General features: G+C 34.5%; 1 protein-coding gene across 2 annotated transcripts; it reads right to left on the bottom strand.

The window, feature by feature from the left end:
• Positions 1-1,927: 1,927 nt before the first annotated feature.
• LOC105769368 (golgin candidate 5) lies at positions 1,928-12,151 on the bottom strand. 2 transcript variants are annotated; one of them, XR_008196074.1, is made up of 20 exons: positions 11,989-12,151; positions 11,400-11,642; positions 9,963-10,906; positions 9,296-9,367; positions 7,833-7,907; positions 6,638-6,752; positions 6,130-6,191; positions 5,977-6,024; positions 4,980-5,264; positions 4,836-4,895; positions 4,650-4,733; positions 4,460-4,525; positions 4,285-4,383; positions 3,988-4,206; positions 3,503-3,608; positions 3,210-3,430; positions 2,984-3,043; positions 2,757-2,870; positions 2,368-2,462; positions 1,928-2,275 (listed from the first exon to the last, which is right to left on the bottom strand). XR_008196074.1 is itself a non-coding variant. In XM_012589961.2 (20 exons), the coding sequence occupies exons 2-20, from the start codon at positions 11,587-11,589 to the stop codon at positions 2,216-2,218; spliced, it is 2,934 nt and encodes a 977-aa protein (XP_012445415.1). In that variant the 5' UTR covers positions 11,590-11,642; positions 11,989-12,151; the 3' UTR covers positions 1,928-2,215. The 2 variants fall into 2 exon arrangements, 1 of the variants encoding a protein (XP_012445415.1); XM_012589961.2 differs by having other exon boundaries at positions 1,928-2,254; positions 2,368-2,442.
• Positions 12,152-14,485: the final 2,334 nt, after the last annotated feature.

The raw sequence follows: 14,485 nt of genomic DNA, 5'->3' as shown, positions 1-14,485 counted from the left end.
GTTAGCATAACGTGATAGGTTGTTATAAAGAATATTGTTATCATGCAATACGTGAAGGACATGCATCATGGGGCTCATTCTGTTATGCCTTCGGTTAATGTTACCGGTCACAAATTAAAATCCGTGACAAATGCACGCAAGTCATCCCATGGAGGTCAACTAGTTAAATGGGTCTCATTTAGTCCAATTGAACTGCCACGATTCATAGAACACATGGATAAATCTATTTACTTGAAAGCTTGATGGCCCGGTAATTCAATTGAAGACTCCAATAAAACTAGAATTATCATAATGAATATTGTAAATTCTAAAGGATGATATTGTATAAAATTTAAACCTTTTAGATAGGTTTTAATCTTAATTGTCGAGGTAATTTAAACTGTACCATTAGATCTGGGTATACATTATTTTCTTGTGGCTTATTTTTAGTTCTTTGGTTACTCTTTCACTCTGAGTTTGCTTCCGTTTTATTTCGGTGTCTTAGAGAAATTCCTTTGTGAATTCTTATTTGTGAGAGTAAACCTGACTTAAGTGGATTTGAAATAAAGAAATCACTTAAGTGGCGCGGTTTACCAGACTAAAGTTCCAATTGCTTAAAATTAGAGGTTGTTATGGTTTCAATTACCTAGAGCCATCTGTCTTATTGGCATGTGTCGGGGTATAACACTTGCAAAAAATGAAGGGGATAAATGGGGGAAAATAACTGTTATTCACACCGTTGGTGAACAATGATTGATCTGATTTTAAGCTCTGGACATATCAGAGAATAAAGAATAACACGATAGCGAAAATTGTCGAGGAAAACCATGTTTTATCGAGATGGGAGCAAGATAATGGCTTGATACCGGTTGTTATTATAGGGGAAATGCATCGGTTGAACCCACAAACACACACACACACATATATATATATACACACACGTATATAAGAATAATTAGTATCATAAAAGCGAGTAAATCTAACCAGCAATTTTGTCTACTGTAGGTGGTGGATACACACATGAACGGGACCTAATCGCTTCTAAAGGTAAGCAGTAAGCTCCTGTCCTGTTCTCCCTTTTTCTTTCCCCTGTTTTCTATGGTTAGGACTTGGAGGTTGCTTTGATAATCGGAATGTACATCCAAAAAAAAAAAATACGAACATTTTGAGAAAGCTACCCCGCGCATCGTTTAGCTTATGATGTGGAAACATTAACAGTACTTTGCTAGGGAAAGAGACAGCTTGTAAATTGTGTTTCATATATTGAACACTTCAGTCTTAATCATATTTAAATGTACTGTAACTTTTTTAATCATATTCAAAACTAGATCTATTTGGTAGCATAGGAAAGGTTCTTAATGGACTTTAAATCTTTTTAATATTGCCATTGTAAATATGAAGCAAGGTATCATATTCTTCAACTTTCATTCAAATTTATTCTCTCCTCGTTAGCTCATCATCTTAAATATTGCGAAGCAGGATAAATGCATAGAAAAACCTAGTTTGAGTCGAACGATTTTACCTGTGCATTTGATTTAGTTTTTAATACACATTTAAAATAACTTGGTAGCGATTTCTTTTTTTTTTTTTTTAAAGGTGGAGGTGAAGAGTGTTTTCCTACATTATCTCTAACAGATCAAATACCATTATTTTCTTTTATCAATTATAAAAATATGAAGTTCAGAGAAGTAATGTCAAAATCCTAAACATAAATATGAAACCTATAATATATTTGTATTAACTGTGCTTTAATATATCATGTTTAATACACTATTTTCGTATGTATTACACCCGTTGATTTTAGTGTTGTTTCCGAAACCATGGGGCCTAATCTATAGACAGAAATATGAAGCAGGATTTCTGTGATAGATGGCCTGGACCAGCATGAGCTAAATCATATTCAACCTATCCCGCTTGATGCAGCACAATCAAGTTATTATATATATAATGCACATAAAATATCCCCTTTATTAAGAAAAAAGATATATAAAAGAATTAGGTAAAATAGAGTTGTCATGTTCTTTACAACAAACTACAATACATTGTAGTGTTTGACAAAGGCACCTCCTCCCTCAATCTCTCAGGAGCCAACCGTTTGGATAAAGCACATAGTCTTGAATGAAAGATAATATAAAAACAATAATTTTTTGAATGACCACTGCATTAACCATATCTACTTCAGCTGTACTATGCACATTGCGTCTTGGAATACCACCAAAAATAATAAGAAAAATGCTTACGAGGTGTTACCCGCTGAAGAATTCATTCTTTGGATCTGTCAACCACAGCCAGGTAGCTTTTAGCATAGCATGTAGAATCAGCAAAATAAGTAAGTAAATAGTAATGCTTACTTATAATAAAGAAAGTAAAAAGGAATAAAAAAGGTACCTTATTCACAAGCAAGTTAACTTGCTCTCTGTACATCTCCTTCAGGTCTACAATATCAGCTCGGAGTTCCTCTAACTGGAAAGATGATGCAACCACTTATGTATACGCACATCATGGATAACAACAGTATCATATAATGTTCTCATAACCAGAATAGGGTCAGAAATGCAACAATTCAATGAAACCGGATATTCAAAATGTTATTGCCTCTCTGAACATTCATTTTCATCATAATATTTAGTTCAGAAAAGCACATTTTGTCTCTCAGCTTTAATATTCTAATGATGCCGTACATGAAAATAACATCTATAAGCTTCATCACGCATCCTTGAATATGAAAATTTGTTTGCCAGCAATGAGAAAGAATCAAAATTAGAAAAGGCATGTACCTCCTCATCGCGTTCACCCATTAGCTCCAGAGCAGCGGAGTGTCTCCGCCTCAAAGCTTCTAGCTCTGTCCGGATTCCAGGCAACGTGGCAGCCTCTGCCTTCAACTTTTCACACTGCAGCAAATGAAGATAAGGTTAAATTCGGCAAATTGATGAAAACATAGAATATTATATCGACGAGTAAAACCTCTCTCGCATTTAACAAGGCAGCAGATTAAGAAACCCACCTGTGCAGTCATTTTCACCAACTCTTCGGATAAAGAGTCACGGATAGACTCCAAGGAAGTCTGAAGGGAAAAAAAAAAAAAGCAAAGCCAATAAATATAAGCTATTTAAATAGTAAGCAAGATATAATCCACACCTAAAATCAGGAAATCTCTGGTATTGAGCACACAGTTTTAACAATCAGTTACAGATATATTTGAATTAGGGAGCTCAAAGAATAATTCATACCAAACGTGACATATAGGATGCAAGTTCACCCTCCTTTTGACGAAGGGCAGATTCAAAAGCACTAGGTGTCATGCTCTTCATGTAGAGTGGACTTAATGCTGTCTCTCCAATATTTCTTTTTTCAGAGAAACCATCAGATGAATCCAAAGATGCTTGCAGATAATAGCTTTCCTCCATGCTTTCCATGCTGCTAGTAGTAGAGAGTTTCCGGGACAAGCTTCCTGTGACATGGTCACACAATTACTACAGAAGATCATAAAAGATCAACTATGTCATAACAGAAAGCACCATACCATTCTCCAAAGTGGAATTATGCCTTGCTATTGGAGCTAGCTCCGTAGATTGTACACGCACTGTCCTTTCCAAGTCTGCCCGAGCAGCTTTCTCCCTTTCTACTTCCTGTAAAAAATTAAAGGCTTCCTTACCTTAAACTGAACCAAAATATCAAATCCAGGTACTATCAGTTCAAATGGTTCCTATGTTCATATGGGCATAATAAACTTTCAAGGAATGCCTCATGTAACATCAGCAGATAATTTGAAAAATGTTTCATAATGCTAAACCATCTGTCCCTTCTGTAATCTGCAACCATTTTTGTAGAATACTAGATGGTCTCTTTTTTATCAAAGTTAAAAGGAAAAAGAATTCAAGAAAACAATTCATCCGAAGTGAGTTTTCTTTGAAGCTACAGACATGAGAATGGGAAATGATCCACTTGATCAACTCACAACCAAAGAGAATGAACAGTAATTTTACGCTAATGAATCTAAAGCAAAACCTGTTGTAGAAGTTCTCGATGCACAAGAGCATCTTGTAACTCTTGCTTATGTTTCCTTCTTAGTTCCCTAATTTCTTCCTCAAGCTGGTTTGCCCGAACTTCTTGTGTATCAGCTTCCTCCTTTGCTGCTAGGTATTCCTGTCTCTGCTCAGCAGCTCTCTGTCTCTCTTTCTCAAGGGACCTGCTTAGCTGTGTTTGTTCTGCTCTTAGACATGAAATCTGAAGCAAAGCAAAGGTTAAGCCGATATCCAGAAATGTTTCCACAAGTAAAACATACATCAGCCACAGAACTACAACCTGAGCTTCAATAACATTAATTCGTGATAAGGTTTGAGATAAGCGTTCATTTACAGATCGCTCTCTCTCTTCAGCAGCTGCTGCTTTTGACTCAGCTTCCTGTAAATTTCATATAGATAATTATGAGAATATACAACTTTATATGATATCATAAATGCAATAACATTCTAAACACCTGGAGACGAGAGTTTAGAGATCTCTCCACAGCAGCCCAAGCTTCTGCTCTTCTGGAAGTTGTTTCCTATTAAAATTGGAGCACAAAATAAAAATAAAAAAGCAAATCAATTTTTCTTTTTATCTTTTTAAAAAAAAGAGACCATAATCCTTGAATCTTTTTCAGAATGCACTAGAAAAACATATTTTACCTGCATGGCTTCAATCTGCCTTAAAAGTGGTCTTGTAGACTCAGGTACTTGTGTAATCAACTCCTCACACCGACGCTCACTTGCCTAGAAACAAAAATTAAAGTTGTGAACTACCAGAAACAAATTTCTGAAAGGAAATGTATCAAGGAAAGATTTAATATTATAGTCAGCATAAACTCAGAATACTTGATAACGTTTTTGAAGATCTTCAATGTCCCTGCGAAGCATGTCTTCTCTAAAGACTGCCTACATAAATAGAAAATAACAATAATCATACTTTTCATATGTTAGCATGATAAAATCTGAAAACTTATTTAATACAACGAAAACCTGCTGCTCCTTTCTGCTTAAGGTTTGCCTTAATTCTTCAAGTGTCTGTACTAGCATAGATTCACGTTCTTCAGCCTCTCTTAGACGACTCTCCAATTCAGTTCTTGCTTCATTATTGGCACGTGCCTCTGCTAGTGCTTCAGCCTCCCTTGCTGCATTCAGAGCATTTGTATAGAAGTCTTTCTGAGCTGCAAGTTCAACTTGGTGTTTTTCAATTGTTTCTTGCAGCAACTTCTCTGTAGCTGTCTTATCCTTCTTGATGCTCTCTACCTTGTTCTCTTCAACCTAAAAGCAGGACAAAGAGCATAAACTATCAACAAGTCAAAAGAACTTATACTTAAGTGGCAGAATTCCTTCTATGAATTCGAAGGAATTCAGGAACAAAACTATGCCAAAAAAATAATACATTCTAAAGGTCAAGAATAAAATACCCCACAGGTCTAGAACTTATTAGGAGATTTCCACTTCCTCTCAGGTCTTACTCGATTTGAGTAATATTTTTAATATGTTCAGATCACTCAGACAAAATGAAGTAAAAAGGAACATTAGTTAAAAGTAAGCAGTGTTTCTTTTTCATTTTTTCCCTTTCTATTTTTAAGTTCTGATACGTGTATAAACAAACCAGTAAGGCAGCACCAACAGCATGGTAATCCAACCACAAGGCTAACTGGGTCTAAAAAAATAATAGCATCCTGTATTTCTATGATGTTCTGTCTATTGAACCAAAAACCTCAAGTTTAAAACCAAGTATCCAAATGACCAAAGTGTAAATACAGCATAACTAAGAAGTATTCCATGCAGTTTTCACTTTTCACAATTATATTAAGCAACTACATGGTAATACAGAATCCAAACCTTGTATTACTATGGAAAAACAATTAACCTGGAAGGTGTTGTTTTGCTCAAGGGAGGATAAAAATAGAGCACAGTATAGAGTTTATATCTTGAACTCAAAAAGTAATATAAAGAACTTTTCAATTCTAAGGCATGCACTTGCCTGAAGCTTTGTAGTCAGACCTTTCTTCTCCTCTTCGAGCTCTCTAATCTAGTATGACAAGATATGCAAAGAAACATGAAAGTAAGGAAGTGAAGAAAAAGAAAGAGGAGTTCCAGAAATATAGATAAACAATCACCTGACACATTGCTATACCTGAGCCCTTAGTTTCCTGATCAGTGATTCTTGAGTAGCCTGCTTCTTTGAAAGTTCTTCACCTGAGAGGATAGACAAATATCTTGCATTAAGAATGCAAAGGAACAACGACACTAAAAAATGCACCCAAGAATAATCCTTTTAACTAAAATCCCATACATGGTAAATCATATGTCTCCCTTAAATTTTAGCTCCATTAGAAAGGCTAGGTGGGCAAGGAGTTGAAGAATTCTTCTATATAGAGAACCTATACCCTGCACACCTAACCTTCCTCTAGAATGTATTGCGTAATAATCCTATTCAAGTTATTTCTTAACAGCAAAGTGTGTCCCTATATTCTCCAATATAGGTGGGCTCTTTTGTTGCAGAAACTCCAATACAAAAAAATGATGTGAGGACTATCCAACAAGTGCCAACAAATCTAAGACAAGAAAAATATATGATTTTGAACAAGAAAAAGAACTAAAGTGCGTTGCATCAAACATAAACAAGAATTTTCAGGACTCACCTTCAGCCATTACTTGTTTAATTATTTCATCTTTTTCTTTCAAAAGAGCAGCAGCATCACTTTTTTTATTCTGCTCTCTTCGAAGAGTATCCCTTTCCTTAGTAAGGGCATAAACCTGGAATAACGTACACCAAGAGAAAACTGTATATTCAGCATAAAAGGACAACCTTTTCCCAGAATCTCATTCCAGTTATGATCAACTGCTACAAAAGCAACAACGCATTGGCACATTTTCAACTAATTGCAACCAGAGTGGGTAGAAATCAATGACCTCCTTTTCTAAACCACCCTAGATAAATCATATCTCATGCAAAATAACTACTTAAATAATGAAAATTACTTCACAGTTAAAATAAGGCAAAATATTATTGGGTGTAACCTTTTAGTTATAATAAGGGACTTCAAGCAAGATATCACATCATTATTGATGCTACTATGAGAATGAGAAAGAGAGAAAAAGTATCCTGAAAACTAGAGATCAATGCATGTATAACCTCATATAATACTTAAATCTCAAATATATAGTCAATAACACCAATTAATCCAATAGACAACAAAGATGCTATTTTTCCATCACAGTCAAGATATTAAAACAATTTAAATGTGCATGTCAAGATATTCCATAAAACTAGATTATAAATTTATAAACTAGGTACATGGTTACAAACAGTGCAAAATATTTAATAAAACTTTTCTAGAATCACTGTTGTCAAGGCGAGAGTCCATAGGCAGATGGCAAATTTTAAGAGATTGCTTGGCGAGTGCCAAGGCAATACAGTATACTCAAACTTTAAAAGCATGCATAGCATTTAAAAATATTTTATTTAGTTCAAAGGAGGACATCCCGATAATAAGATATGGGGCTTCTGCCAGGAAGGACCTAGATTTCAGTTTCAGGGATCATGGATTTTATGTGATGAAATAGGGCTAAAGGAGTCATGTCAAGCCCAAGTGATAGTTGGTCTTCCTACAAACCCAAGGATATGCTATTGATATCAGTTCATCATGTTCACTCATTAAGAAACAAGAAGTTTAATCATAACTCCTAACTTTTTGACAAAAAAGGTTTACTGATTCAAGCTTCAGCAAAAGGTCCTAAAATATCTCAATGATGGTATAGCAAGGAGGAATATAAACAAGAAATTAATACAGAAATGAAAGAAAAGAAAGAAAGTGATTGAAGACTGGAACGTACCTTCCTTTCCAGAGTTGAAACCCTTTGATGATATTCTTCTTGCAATGACTCCATTTCTGCTTCATTGGATTTTCTCTGTTCCAAACTTTCATGAGTTAAATTGCAATCCTTTATCATTTTTTTTATTAGGAGAGAGACGGTGAAGGATCCATCTAAATATCTAATTAGTAGTTATCACTTATTTCTTCAACTGCTAGATGATTAATGTAGAAGAAACAAAAAGGAATATGGGTAGAAATTAATTGACTTATATTTTAACAAAAATGAAGAATAAAAATTAGTAGAACACTTATGATTTATGATGTAGATTCCAACCATTGGAATGCTATATCATGGAAGCATGGAAGCATTGGCAATAACATAAAGTAGTTATTACTCATTTCTTGAAGTGGTGGATGATTGTAAGTGAGTGAGTGAGTGTGTGTGTGAGAGAGAGAGAGAGAGAGAGAGAGAGAGTGCTTTAACTTATAAATATATATATATTAAAAAAAGATGAGAAATAAAAAATTAGAAGAATTAAACTAAATGACAATATCATAACAGTTACGAATTAGGACGTAGATTCCAAAAACCTGACTGGTATAGCAAGGGAAGCACGGCAGTAACATAACAGAGTCAAATTACATATTTTTCCCATTGAAATGCGATTATAAGTATTTACAAGATTAAATTAACTCAATCAAGAACTGAACCACACACTCCCTGCCACCAATTTTTCAAAGGAAATTTGGCTATAAATATGAAACAAAGAGAATAATAGTCCCCCATCATTGAGAACAAATTGCATAAACAAGATTCCAACTACTGCTATGACCCACATTTATCATCCATATAAATCAGCATTTTACAGCAATCAAGATTATACAAAATGTATTAGAGACCATGAGGGCTCACCTCAAGTCCAATACAAACACCATGCAAATTTATATAGAACACAAATTTTCTCGACATGAGAGATTCAATCATTTTTCATCTATAAGATATCCAGTTCAAAAACTTTTATAGAAATTGATCATTCTAAAGTGTATACAGGTTTATGCTAAATTTTACACATGGAAATAAAACCACATTCAGACAAAAGAAACTTGACCACGGACAATAAAACAGAGGAGCATATGATAAGAATATTTGCACAATATATTTCTAGATCTAATCTAACACACTTGTACAGAACAAAAAACAATCAGCAAAACCATCTAAGCATCAATCAGTTTATCATGCATCAGCCATATACTGAATTATATGATAACCCATGTTTCTAGTCGGATCTTCTAATTGATAACTTTGACATTGTTCGTTTAATCTCTAGTGAGATGATCATTTTCATTCAAGAGATTAATGTGTATACAAAGCAGTACGCACTTGAAACAACAGACAGAAGAAAATAAATCTCTTAAGTGTCGCAATCACAGAATGCCAAACCTTGTTAAATATCTAGGGGGAAGAGAAATGCCTGTACATACCTTCAAATCCTCAATTACAGCTTTAAGTTGCTCATTTTCGTTCATCAGCTTTGCAATTTCATCAGCTTTTGCCTGATAAAGAAACAAATTGAAGTTAGAAATTCAAGAACCATAAAACTTAAACCAAAACAGATAATATAAAACAAGATTTCATTTCTTTAGTGCCCTCTCTCTTGGACAAATATAGCATAAGATACCATCATCAAATGCATAGAATAGACATTAAAGTTTATAGCTAAATAAATCAGAGGAATATAAGCTTCCCTTCTAAATTTAGTGGTAAAATCATCTACATATAGGAGGTAACGGCTGAAGCCTGAAGTTCAATCACAGAAAATTCACCTTGCAGAGAATGATATATACACTACCATCCACAACCTCCCAAACACTCCCCCTCTTATCTTAAAATCAAAAGAAATGCACTAAAAAGGTAATGCTGCTGGTGTTATGGAGCATCATAAAGGATCTAACCTAGTAATGTTATTTGTTCACACTAGGAAAAGTGATATGCATGAGAGAAGGAGAACAAGAAAAAAGAAAAACACTCGTGAGCTTCAGCCAATCCTAGAATGGCATCGGTCAACTTCCAATAGAAATAGTAGGATGCATCAAAGTCAATCTCACACGTGCATGCTTCCTACATAAAATTATGGAAAATTTGAAATACCTGAGCTTGCCTTGCAGCACCTTGCAATGCAGATTCCATCATTTTCATTTCCATCATCACCTTCTCCAATTCATGCATAGAATCAACTGAGGCGGGCATGATAGTTGCAGAACTCATGTGCATTTCTTCTTTAACATCAGTTTCACTATCATTGGCCTGCTCATTCACTTCACCTTTTTCAGTATTTGCATCATTTCCAACAAAAGCTGATTCAGAAACCGTCCCTTGAGCCTCGTATGAAGGAAGCACATTGGGCAATGGAAATTCCTGATCACTGTTCGTCTCCTCTACACTGATAGAATGTGAATTTGAGAGCACCGACTCTTCAGGGCAAGCACCGGCATAATCTTGCCTATCACTTGATTCCTCCGATTTAACTGGAGAACTTTTATCTGAAATCTCTTCCGTGTATGTCTTTTGTTCATCTTTACTTTCAAGTATGTCAACAGCATCACTTGACTTTGCTGGCACAGGCTCAGCATCCTCAACTTGGTCTACTTCTGCATTATCTAATTTAGCTTCCTTGGAGTCAGAGTCATCAGAAATGACCATAACAAAGCTTTCTTTCTGTTGTTCAGTGTCAGGGGAATCTGATGACCCAACATTCTGAAAGGTAGTTTCAGACGGCTCGGTAGAAACTGGTTCTGGTTCTGATTCAGCTTTACCAGAGTCTGAAATGGCTGTATCAGCTCTCTCCACAGCCTCTGAATGTTTGTTCTCTTTTTCTAACTTGACAGCTGCTTTATCATCTTCAACAGAGGTTTTCTCATGAGGATAAGTTGAACTGCCAGTTTCAGCCTCTTCCTTTTCCACAGCTTTGGGTGGATCCTGTGAAGATTCAAGTTTTCCTGATGACTCAACAGCATTCTCCTCACCTTTTTGACCCATAAAGGACATAACTGGATCAAAGAGTGCCTTTCTGTCTGAAGGCCACAATCCTGAAGCTGGAATGAATATAGACAGGAAGTCATAAGTATGATACAGGTGCAAAACCCACATTATAACAGGAAGTCTAAGCAGTTATTAGATAGCAAAAAGGCTTTATTTTCTAGTTATTCCAAACTCGAATAAAATAGTAAAGGATTAACCCTTCACAGGATTGTTTAGGTATATTAGCCAACAATGCAAACCTTTTTCATGAATTTTATTTTTTTGACATTTCTATCTCCAGCAATAAGATTAGCATGGGTAAGTAGAGACAATTTCCTAATTGAATTCCCACAAAAATGGAATCAAAGCAGCTAGCTTTACTAACAAACTTTACAATTCTAGGTTAAATGACCAAATAATTTACAACCACCATTACTATTCACCAAAATCAACCTAATATCTTAATCTGAAATTTACGGCAAACAGAGGCTTGCGCTAGGAATTAGGGTTCAGATACATAAAGATTGCACAAAATTTTAGGAACGTAAAACATAGAAAAAATATCACCTTCATTGCTGTTTGATTCAGACTTCTCTTCAAAACCGAGAGCGTTATCGAAATTCTTCTCAATATTCTTCACGCTCTCCTGGAATTTATTAACTGCCCCAGCAATATCAGGAAAGCCTCCTAAGGACACCTTCCCGCTAAACCAAGCCATCCTTTTCTCTCTTTTTTTCCCTTTTAACTCTATATACATAAAACAACTCGATCTGAAAACTCAAGTCCACCGTTTTAAGCACATCAGAACCCCTACATTGACATAGCGCCAATAAATAATCAGAAAAATGCCATGATCTCAAGTTTTCAAATCACAATCTAACAAGATCTAAATCGTGAATTGCGTATTAGGAACGAAATTAGGATCCATTCCAAGAAAGTAAAATACGACGCGAATTGAATGAAATTATGAAAACTTACTGTCGTAACTAATTAATTAATTAATTATTATAAGCAAATTAAAGAAAGTGAAAAAGACACCAGAACTAAGAAGGATACGCAGTTAAATCGATTTGAAATAAATTATATTCCAAAGATAAGACGAGATTCAAATTACGGAATTAAGAATTTTTTTTTAAAGCATGAGAGAGAATTGAACCTAATAAAAATGGGCGTGGATTTGAGGTATCAAATCATTGAATTTGAGACTCTGCTTTCAAAAAACAAAAGGTCTACGGACTGAAAGAGAGGTCCCATGGATCGAGAGGAACCCAAATGAAAACCAACGGGGTCCATCTACTTTGCTCCGTAACCTTTTCTCTTTTCTTTTCCTTTTTTCTTTTTAGTTTTTTATGGCTGATTGATACAAGACTATACGTCGTCGTCTGCTGAATGTCTTTAATGCAAGAAAGAGATTTCAATGAATTATCTATGAAATTCCATTGTTAGTATTTCTTTTCTTCCATTTATTTTGTGTACTTACATTACCTATCGTACAAGATAGCCCTCTTATTTAGCTGTTAAGAGGCATTGTGAACCCATTATTTATTTGTTTTTCCTTAATAAAGGGACCAAGACTTCTTTTGTATTTATATATGTTGTTAAAAATGATTTTGTAGAAGATTAATTATTGGATTTGTTTGGTTAAATACTTTGAGAAATCAAAAACTATCTTGCTTTTTATTTTTATTTTTATTTTTATTTTTATTTTTGCACATTTTTTTCGCAGAGTTAAAACTTAGGTAACTTGAAGGTTTAATTGCATGTACACCTTAATCCATTTCTTTATTTTTTTCTGAATGTTGATTGATGTAGTGGATATTAGGATTACAAATAAGTTTTTTTGGGAATACGGGTTGATCTTCCAATGAAAGGGGATGAATAGACGAGAGAACATGCTTCAAATAATAATAGAAGTGAGAATGTTGGTGTTTTTGTTCCAATATGTGTTGCAATACATGCTTAAGCAAATGAATTTAGATAAAGAGTAGGATAATTAAAAAGAAAATCATGCAATTTTTTTATACAAATATCATATTGCATGGGATTACCTAGGAGGGTTAATAAAAACTAGCATAAAAAAGAAGTAAAGGCAAATAAAAAGCTAAGGATTTTCCCCTGCCTATGTCTTTATAACACTTCAACGATAACATGTTCCTTCATGGTTGAGTGTGCACAACCTGAATTCATGGAACTATTCGAGGTCGCTTGCACTTGGCCCGTCTTTTCTAATGCACCTGAAGGCAATTTGACTTGAGAACTTTGCCCAATAACTTGTCTTTTGCCCATACCATGCACTTGATGACGCCCAATTTCAGCAGTTTCGCAAGTCCTAGACGCATGATGATAAGCTTCCTTGTCGACTTATTTTCTTGGTTGAAAACCCGGTTCTTCATCCACATTTAATGATTGTCTAGGGATTTTAGAAGGAATGCCCCTCCTATGTCCGAATTGCAGCGTTTTCAATCGATAAACAAGTAATATGGTTCCTATCATGCTCTTTAGACTGGATAGCTATTATAATTGTTTACCCATTAGCTTGTACGATCAAATTACGAGTCATTCTTTTTCAGGTAGATGTTATTCTCTTGAAAAAGTGTGACTAATAATACTAAAACATCATAAGCGTCCTTTATACCATTTTTTCTCTGTTCTCTCTATAGGACATGTGGTTTCGTCTTTAGCTCTCATCCTTTGTACTTTTCACCTTGATGTTTTTCTGTTGCCCAGTTCTTGAGAAGTTCGAAAGTTTCATGAAGCAAGGTGGAGTTTTTCATGCACTGATTATGAGCATGTTGCGCATGGCCTCTAACTTGGGCTGCCGCTAATAGTGACATGATTTGTTTTGTTAAAAAAAAAATTCTTTTATATTTGATCTTACAGTTCTGTCGTTCACTCGTTCTTCTTGTTTTGTTACAAGTTTCATCATATAATAAATTCAATGATATTTTCTTGTTTTGTTGCAAGTTTCATCGTATAATAAGTTTTATGATATTTTTTATTGTGCTGAATGTCACAACCATCACATCAGGCGAGTTTTGATAGTTGAAGCTTATTCATATCATAGCTTTTAAGTATGACCTCTGATTTTCACAATCATTCATATATACGTATTGAACTCTACCAACAAAAAAGAATTGAAGATTATATTTAGATCCATACGTAATTTCACTTTATTTCTTTGTTTGTTATCTTCTAATTTATGAATTTTTATTTGTTTGACTTTGCCTTTTTGAGATTTGAATGGGATTGTTAATCTCTTAATTTACTTGCTCTTAATGTCTTTTACAGTAAAATATCTTTTTATGAGAAAACAAAAAATCATTTAAGAACTTTTAGGTTTTATCCCAGCTTTGGGTCTTAAATATGAAAATATATCCATCCAACTCTAAAATTTATGCCTCAGCTGAAATTTTGTACCCCATCATTTGTCTGATGGATATTTGTAAATGAGATATAAATATCTACCTGCAGATAAGAAGTACAGATTTGAGGTGTATGGTCTCACAAATCTCTAGAATGAGCATATTAATGTTATTTGTTTATTGTTGTTTCCCTTAGCATCCTTTCTTTCACTGTTCCTAGGCTTTTCAACGAGACATTGACAATTGCCGTGGAATTATACAAGCAATGTACAAATGAAATTTAATATCATT

Source organism: Gossypium raimondii, chromosome 5 (genome assembly GCF_025698545.1).
Source record: "Gossypium raimondii isolate GPD5lz chromosome 5, ASM2569854v1, whole genome shotgun sequence".
NCBI classification, from domain to species: domain Eukaryota; kingdom Viridiplantae; phylum Streptophyta; class Magnoliopsida; order Malvales; family Malvaceae; genus Gossypium; species Gossypium raimondii.
Note: the sequence above shows the minus strand (reverse complement) of the source record. Positions and strands in the feature narration are given on the sequence as shown.